The following is a 9,424-nucleotide window of genomic DNA, read 5'->3' as shown; positions in this document are numbered from 1 at the left end:
ATTAGTTCATAACTTCCTGGATACTTGAACTTGTGTGTGTTCTGTGCATTTTGATCAACTGCTGATTTCTGGTCTTACTATGAAGATAACTTTCTTGGATAGCTTCAAATGCTCCTTACCACCGTGTTCGAATTCAACTTTGTCGCACATTTTAGCACACCAGATTCAGATTAAACTTTCTCGGATAACTTCAATAAAACACTTCCTCGCCGCATTCGGATTTGACTTCCCCGGATAACTTCAAAAATACTTCATCACAAAATTCTGAACCAACTTCCCCTTTTCTTGAAAACAATCACTTGACCACCCTCAGTACCCAGCACCACCACGTGACTACCACTACCAAAATGGCAGCCGACGACATCAACACTCTAGCCTTCAACAACCACTCCAACAACAACCACACTTTTCTTGAATGCAAATACCACGAAGCTCCCAGCGGGCAATGCTACTACTCGGACGATCACCTCCTGTCGGAGATCCGTGACTACCTCCGTCTAAGCGTCATCGAATGGATCTTCCTGGTTCTCTACATTGGATGCTTTGCTCTGGGGCTGGTCGGTAACGGTCTGGTGGTGTGGGCAGTGGTGCGGAACAGTCACTTCAGGTCCACGACCAACGTCTTACTGACCAATCTGGCCCTGGCTAGCTTCCTGGCCATCCTGGTTTGTATGCCTCCCAACTTCGTGCAGACCATCTGGGAGACGTGGTTCCTGGGCGAGGCCATGTGCAAGCTGGTGGAATATTATCAGGTGAGTGGAAGGGGTGTGGGGGTTGGGAGGGGGAGGGGGTTGAGGGTGGTGGGGATTGGGGTGGGAAAGAAGGTTTTGGGTGGTGGTGGGGGTTAGAGGTGTCTGTCTGTCATTCTGGCTGGCTGGCTGGCTGTCATTCTGGCTGGCTGGCTGGCTGGCTGGCTGTCATTCTGTCTGTCTGTCATTCTGGCTGGCTGGCTGGCTGGCTGGCTGTCATTCTGTCTGTCTGTCATTCTGGCTGGCTGGCTGGCTGTCATTCTGTCTGTCTGTCTGTCATTCTGGCTGGCTGGCTGGCTGTCATTCTGTCTGTCTGTCTGTTGGTCGGTCAGTCTGTCTGTCGGTCTGTCAATTTGTCGGTCTGTCGGTCTGTCTGTCGGTCGGTCGGTCAGTCTGTCGGTCTGTCAGTCAATTTGTCGGTCTTTCGGTCTGTCTGATTGTCTTTCGGTCTGTGTCTATCTCTGTCTTCATCCCTCCCTCCACATAGTTCACGGAGGTAAACGCCCTCCACATAGTTCACGGAGGTAAACGCCCTCCACATAGTTCACGGAGGTAAACGCCCTCCACATAGTTCACGGAGGTAAACGCCCGAACCACGTTGTTTGTCTGGGCAGGTGTTGTTTTGACGCTATAGCCGAGACAAATAGGTTGACGTTTGGCCGAAATGTGAAATGATGTTGTCAACCGAGTCATGGCAGTTAGGTTGATTGTTAGAGTTCTGCCAATACAAGCTTTGCTTATTCTTGTTACCCTCGAAAAATAAAGCAATAGTACAACACAGATATCATTTTCCAACAAATACTGTGCACATATACATTATGTAGCTATTCTGATGAACACGTGGGGGAATTCGGGGGCTGTGATTGGATGGTCTCTTCCGATCATCAAAGCATAATGCTACGGAAGTCGGCCATTTTTCTCAATATCCAAAAGCATATTGTCAATAACAAAGACGCATGGTTCCGGTTTACCCACCTGTACCACACGATGTTTCACTGATCGACAACAGCATACACTGACAACTTGAAATTCTTCCCGGGAATGTTTTTCAGCTTTACAAATGTCGATAGCATACCCTTTTCTGCTAACTTCCCGATGAAACAGGACTAAACCTATTATTTTCTGTCCCTAAACACCACAAAATGCCCAAAGTCGAAAGATGTAGTACAAACAGGGGAGTAAAACGAAACAGCCGTTTGTGTGTGCTTGTGAGCTTAGTTCACAGTTGCCGAATGACACAAATTTTCGCATTCGGCTTTTCTTATCTCGTAACTCCACACTATATACCCCACTTCCCCTCTGAAGTATTGATGTACAACCCATGGCACTAACATTCATGTGGTCGTTAATAACTGAGGTTGAAAAAATCGCTTCATGACGAGACAAGTATAAATGCCATTCACCCAAACTGGAAACGTCGCTGCCGTCTGCTTGCTTTGTACGGATTAGCTGTTCTCTTTTCCTCCCCTTGTTGCATCCTAGTTCTTCAGTTGTTTCTAGTTTTCCGTTGATGTTGTGTTTTGGTCTTCTTCATAAGTAGTCTTGTTCAAAATTGTGTGTTTATTGATATGTTTTTCAAGAGGCTTTGAAAGGATTGATAGAATTGATATTGGTCTATAATTTGAAGGATTTGTAGTATCTCCTGATTTAAAGAGAGGAATCACTTTAGCCTGTTTGAATTGTTTAGGAAAATAGCTTTTGTCAATACAAAGGTTATAGATAAATGTCAATGTATCTGTTATAACTGGAGCTGCCATTTTTATAATTTTTGCATCCAGACCATCTATGTCACGTGTTCCGGTTTGTTTTAGATGCTGAAGATGAGAGTAAACATCCAGTATAGTCATTGGTGGCAGTGTATGCTGAAAATGTATCTGTTTTGAATTGCAGTATTCCTTTAAATGTTCTAAATTATTTGACTGTGTCCGATCACAAGAAATTACTTTATCAGCAATTTTTGAGAAATGGTCATTGAGTGTATCTGCAGAAATGTCAATTATTTGTGAAGATTTTGTTGAAGTTTCTTTGTTTGTGAGTTGGTTAATTGCTTTCCAAATAGATTTTGAATCTTGTTTAGATGTAATGAGATGTTGAAAATATTGTAGTTTACGTTTTCGTTTCAAGGAATTTACTTTATTTCTTTGTTGTGTGTACTCTTCGTGGGTACCATGTTGTTTTAAGAAGTCACGGTAATTTGCAGCATTTTCTATGTCTTGGTCGATCCATTTGGGTTTTTCTGTCTGCTTTACTCGATGTGTTTTCAGTGGTGCATGTTTGTTGTAAATGATAATGAAAATAGATGTCCAAAACTCTAAAGCTTAGTCAGGATTTGTAAAATTGTAAGTATTTGAAAGTGGGCTATTTTTGAGATCAGAAAGAAATGCACTTTCACTGAAATGAGAGAATGAACGATATGTAATAGTTTTGTGACCAACCCTTGGAATTTTAACCCCTTTACGAGACCAAGTGATACAAATGGGAAAGTGGTCACTGACAGAAAAAAAGGGTACACATGTTTCTTTGATATGACGTTTTTCAGAAACATAAATATGATCAATGAGTGTTTTAGAATTGGGAGTAACTCTTGTTGGATTTTGGATCATTTGATGTATATTTAATAGATTAATAATGTCCAACCAAGTTTTATTTTGTTTCAGAAGATCAATATTAAAATCTCCTAGAAGAATTATTTCTTTTGATTCATTTGAAACTGTATCCATCATATCCATGAATTCATCATACCAGTGAACCTTTTCTGCTGGATTTCGGTAGCAAAAACCAACAATGATTGGTGCTGATCTTTTTAATCCTATTTCTAACCAAATGCATTCAACACCAGGTGTTTCAAGATGTTGAAGACGCTTGTAAATTATTGATTCGTTAATATAAACTAACAAGCCAGTTTCTAAGTGTTTTGTAGAATCTCTTCGTAATGTATTATAACCTGAAATGGAAATATCTGAATCAGGTATGATGTTAGATAGTCGAGATTCCGTAAAGCCCAAAATATGAAAGTTGTTACCGTTGTTAGAAAGTAAAGATAATATGTCTGTTATTTTGTTATATGCATGGTTAATGTTTAAATGGCCGATACGGAGTCCTTCTTTGAGAAGCCAATGATTTTGACAATTATTATTTGAAGATGCCATAAGATGAGTTTAGAAACCTAACAAAAATTTACGATGACGGAATATGGAGGAAGCTGAAATGTGTACAAATGAAATATAAACAATTATAGTTCATAAACACAATTCTAGATACAATATAACAGATTAATTAAAGTATAAACAACAATGTCATAATATGCAATAGCTTTGAGTTGGTGATGAAGTCCTTTTTCTTCTCTCAAAGAATTGTAATCACTGAATTTTAGTTAAGTTAACAATGTCACAATATGCAATAGCTTTGAGTGGTGATGAAGTCCTTTTTCTTCTCTCAAAGAATTGCAATCACTGAATTTTAGTTAAAGTAATATGTCGAAAAATAATGACGTCATTACATTCCACTACCGCGTCATAGTACATGTCGTCTTTTCTTTTCTTTCTTCAGGCGATCGTGGTGTTTGTGTCCATCCTCACCCTGACGGCCATCTCGGCCGAACGGTACTGCGCCATATGTCGACCTCTGACCTTCAAGCAGACTCGAGCCCGCGTGGTGGGTTGCCTGATAGTCATATGGGTGGCAGCGCACGTGGCCGCTGTGCCCCGTCTCATAATTATGGAGATCAAACACGATACCCTCATTCCGCCCAACGTCACAGTCCTTCTGACGTCATGCGCGCCGTCAGCGGCGTTGGAATCCGTGGCGCTGCACTATGAGATCTTCCTGTGTGTGGTCTTCTACGCTCTGCCGATCGCTGTCATGATGTACACTTACACTGCCGTGGCCTGGTCCCTGTGGGCCTCGGCCAAGACTACCAATCTGACGGGTAGGGTTTTGTTTTCGGTGTGTCGCTGTGTGTTTGTTTGCTTGATTGCATTTCATATCTTTATACCATACCCCCCCCCCCCCCCTCCCCCTCTTCGCTTTCTCTGGCTTTCTCTTCATCTCTCTGTAGCTTCGGATGTCTGTATGTGTGTCTCCTTTTCTCTCTGTGTGTCAGTGTGTGTGTGCGTGTGTGTGTGTGTGTGTGTGTGTGTGTGTATGTGTGTGTGTGTGTATGTGTGTGTGTATGTTTGTGTGTGTGTGTGTGTATATATATGTGTGTGTGTTTGTGTGTGTGTGTGTCCTTTTTTGTGTGTGTGCGTTTGTGTGTGTGTGCGTGTGTGTGCGTGCGTGTGTGTGCGTGCGTGCGTGCGTGCGTGTGTGTGTTTGTGTGTGTTTGTGTGTGCGTGTGTTCTGTCTGACTGTCTGTCCGTCTTTGTGTCTATAAACGCGCATGCACTGGTGTATTGACTGCACTGGTGTATTGACTGCACTGAGTGCTCAGGTTGAGAGGTCGTGTTCTCTTCCTCTGTGCGTGTTGATCCGTTCGTAAGAAATATGTCAATATAAGTGCTTGCACGTGTCAATACCTGCTTGCCTGACCCTAAACATCAACAGAAAGTTATGAGCAATGTATGTGTGTTTCGCTAAGCTCAAGTCTATTTACGCTCGGGAATCGGGCCATAAGTATTTTACGGGCACAATCTAACACTCAGAACAAGAAGAAGAATTCAATGTGCCCAATATATAGCAGAAAAGCAGTTGGTAATTGTTTCTGCAGGAAGCATTCGTAAATGCACACTTTTTACAAGTACAACACATTAAAGGAATACTATTGATCTGACCTGTAAGAAGGGGGAGGGGGGGGGGGGGGGGGTGGTGGGGGAAGTAAGGGTCGGGGATGTTCTGGCGAAATTAACGAATTTGAAGAATCCGGGAAATTCGCTGTATCTTAATGTGGACGCACTCGACACGACAAAAGCGCTCTTTCCTTGCCTATTTTCTAGAACATTTAAATAAGCTTTCAAAACACTCCCTTTTTGCGTGATAGAGACGGAATCCAAAGCCTTGATGACCCAGCAGAAGGGCAGACGTCGTACGGCCAAGATGCTCATCATCGTCGTCATCGTCTTCATCGTCTGCTTCCTGCCAACCTACACCTGGAACATGATCAGGTCAGATTTGGTCAATTCTTCTTTTTTTCTCTTTTTACATTTAGTCAAGTTATGACTAAATGTTTTAACATCGAGGGGGGAATCGAGACGAGGGTCGTGGTGTATGTGTGTGTGTGTGTGTGTGTGTGTGTGTGTGTGTGTGTGTGTGTGTGTGTGTGTGTGCGTGCGTGCGTGTAGAGCGATTCAGACCAAACTACTGGACCGATCTTTATGAAATTTGACATGAAAGTTCCTGGGTATGATATCCCCGAACATTTTTTTTCATTTTTTTGATAAATGTCTTTGATGACGTCATATCCGGCTTTTCGTGAAAGTTGAGGCGGCACTGTCACGCCCTCATTTTTCAACCAAATTGGTTGAAATTGTGGTCAAGTAATCTTCGACGAAGCCCGGACTTCGGTATTGCATTTCAGCTTGGTGGCTTAAAAATTAATTAATGACTTTGGTCATTAAAAATCTGAAAATTGTAAAAAAAAAATTTGTTTAATAAAACGATCCAAATTTACGTTCATCTTATTCTCCATCATTTGCTGATTCCAAAAACATATAAATATGTTATATTTGTATTAACAACAAGTTCTGAGAATTAAATATATAAAAATTATTATCAAAATTAAATTTTCGAAATCAATTTAAAAACACTTTCACCTTATTTCTTGTCGGTTCCTGATTCCAAAAACATATAGATATGATATGTTTGGATTAAAAACACGCTCAGAAAGTTAAAACGAAGAGAGGTACAGAAAAGCGTGCTATCGTTCTCAGCGCAACTACTACCCCGCTCTTCTTGTCAATTTCACTGCCTTTGCCGTGAGCGGTGGACTGACGGTCTTGCTGCGTTGCATTGCGTTCAGTTTCATTCTGTGAGTTCGACAGCTACTTGACTAAATGTTGTATTTTCGCCTTACGCGACTTGTTCTTCTTCTTCGTGCATGGGCTAGAACTCCCACGGCTTTTACGTGTATGGCCGTTTATTCCCCGCCATTTAAGCAACCATACGCCGCTTTCGGAGGATGCATGCTTGATATTTTCGTGTTTCTATAATCCACCCAACTCTGAAATAGATTACATGATCTTTTCCGTGCGCATGTGGTCTTGTGCTTTACGTGTACACACGAAGGGGGATAAGCCACTAAGCAGGTCTGCACATAAGTTGACCTGGGAGATCGGAAAAATCTCCACTCTTAACCCACAAGGGGCCGGTAATATGAACAGCGTATTTTGGACGGTCGAGCAACCACAGTCGACTGACTGTCAAGTCAGTTGACTGCAGTCTGCTGACCGGCCGTGTTTTGACGGGTAATATGTGCAGCGCGGTAGCACTGACAGTCGGCTGACTAGACAGTCAGCCGCTCAGTGGTATTTTTAGAACATTACAACTTCCAATGTAAACATCGGTCCTGTTTTGGCGGTACCGGTATCTAAATTTCGGCGCCGACCCTAAACTTTTTTTTTCCAAACTCAAATTTTTTTTATTTTTTTTTGGGTGGTAAAGGACAGGGTGAGAAAATTTGATCATTAAAAATCTGAAAAATGTAAAAAAAATATTGTTTTTAGAAAACGATCCAAATTTACGTTCATCTTATTCTCCATCATTTGCTGATTCCAAAAACATATAAATATGTTATATTTGAATTAAAAACAAGCTCTGAAAATTAAATATAAAAAAATTATTATCAAAATTAAATTATCGGAATCAATTTAAAAACACTTTCATCTTATTCCTTGTCGGTTCCTGATTCTAAAAACATATAGATATGATATGTTTGGATTAAAAACACGCTCAGAAAGTTAAAACAAGTAGAGACACTGCGGTCGATCGACCGAAAAAGGTGCCTGTAAGCCCAACCGCAGTCGGGCGACTGTTTTCAGTTGGACCGGCAGTTGTTCGCGCTCATATTACTGACTTTTGCGGTTCAACGTCGACCCACCGTCAGTTTCACGGTCAGCCGACCGATGACTAGCTACATATTACCGGACCCAGGTGCGGCCAGAATTGGAACTGTCAACCTTCCAGGTCATTGCGCCCGTCTAGTGTTCGTCAATAAAACTGTGTTGATTCAGAAAAATACACACATTCGAACACTGTTACAAACGTACGCAAAAACGTGTTAAGACACCCACATACCCGCACACCAGTATACACAGTTGCAACTACACACACACATAAATACATGCACACACACACACATACAAACACACACACACGCACACACACACACACACACACATATATATATATATATATATATAAACACTAACACACACACTAACACATACACGCGTGCGCGCGCGCAGGCTCACTTACATTCTCTCTCTCTCTCTTTTGTTCTCTCTCTCTCTCTCTTTCTCTCTCTCTTTCTCTCTCTCTCTCTCGATCTCTACCTCTCTTTCTCTCTCTCGCCCGCTCTCTCTCTATATATATATTTTTCCCTTTCTCTCTCCCCCTCTCTCTCTCCCTCTCTCTCTCTCTCTTTCTCTCGACCTTTCTCGTCGCAAGCAGCCTCCACACAGACACGCTAATGAGGACACGGGTGCACGCTCCATCTCAAACCACCATTCCCACTCCTACCCTCCACCACCTCCAGCCCCGCCGTCCTCCCACCACTACCTTACACTTATTCACACCCGTACCCCAGTTAACCTGCCCCCTCCATTTACCTACCCACCCACCCAGTCTACACGAGAGTCTGTCGGTCAACTGGCGCATGCAGTGACCACGCCAACGCAACCGATTTGGCAATACGCAAGCAGCGCAATTGCGCCGCCCCTTCGCCCCTGTCCGCAAATTCGCCCAACCAGTCATCAGCAATTTGCGGTCCCTCCCCCCGGACCCTCACCTGTCTACAGCCAGTCAGCTGACCGTGTCCAACCGCCGCACCTGTTGTCACAGCTCAGTGCAAATGGAGTTCAGCTGCTGAATTTAATTTCAACTCAGCTGATGTGTTAAAAGCTTAAAACTGAAGGCTGTGTAAGTTAGGCGAACTTTGGACTGGACGGAATATTTCAGTTTTTTAACAATATTGAGCATTGTATCTGCTCCGTGCATAGTCACACACATTATCAAATGCAGCAACTAGTGTGTGTGTGTGTGTGTGTGTGTGTGTGTGTGTGTATGTGTGTGTGTATGTGTGTGTGTATGTGTGTGTGTATGTGTGTGTGTTTGTGCGTGCGTGCGTGTGTGTGTGTATGTGTGCTTTATTATGTTGTTTATTTGATTGTGCATGTGTGTTACGAAATTAATTCAACAAAACATTCCGTATCTGCATGGGAAGCAGCCAGGCTGTTAATTTAATGTATATGTGCAAGTGGAAATATACTCTTCTCGCTCCTAAAAGCCTGGACAGATCTCTGGTGGTGCACGTGACAAAGCTAATGTAACCGAGTGCCAATTTACTTTACTCTTTCTTACCGAGCCCAAACACTCAAGCAAACGACACAAGTTATATTACCAGGTTCTTTTATTCCAAAAGATGAAAAGGGGAATGTGTGGGATAACGGGGGTTTACTTTCAAATACAAAAACCTTCAATGTATTACTACAGGACTAAACAAGTCCAAAAACAACGCTCTCAAC

At 42.5% G+C, this 9,424-nt stretch overlaps 1 protein-coding gene across 1 annotated transcript in view; it reads left to right on the top strand.

The window, feature by feature from the left end:
- Positions 1-234: 234 nt before the first annotated feature.
- Positions 235-9,424, top strand: part of LOC138965976 (orexin receptor type 2-like) — a 15,621-nt gene continuing 6,431 nt past the window's right edge. Inside the window, exons 1-3 of the mRNA XM_070338060.1 lie at positions 235-752; positions 4,299-4,677; positions 5,725-5,848. Of these exons, the coding sequence (XP_070194161.1) occupies positions 348-752; positions 4,299-4,677; positions 5,725-5,848 (908 nt within the window). The 5' untranslated portion in view covers positions 235-347. The remainder of the gene's footprint in view (positions 753-4,298; positions 4,678-5,724; positions 5,849-9,424) is intronic.

The sequence above is a fragment of the Littorina saxatilis genome, linkage group LG5 (genome assembly GCF_037325665.1).
Source record: "Littorina saxatilis isolate snail1 linkage group LG5, US_GU_Lsax_2.0, whole genome shotgun sequence".
Lineage (NCBI taxonomy): Eukaryota > Metazoa > Mollusca > Gastropoda > Littorinimorpha > Littorinidae > Littorina > Littorina saxatilis.
Note: the sequence above shows the minus strand (reverse complement) of the source record. Positions and strands in the feature narration are given on the sequence as shown.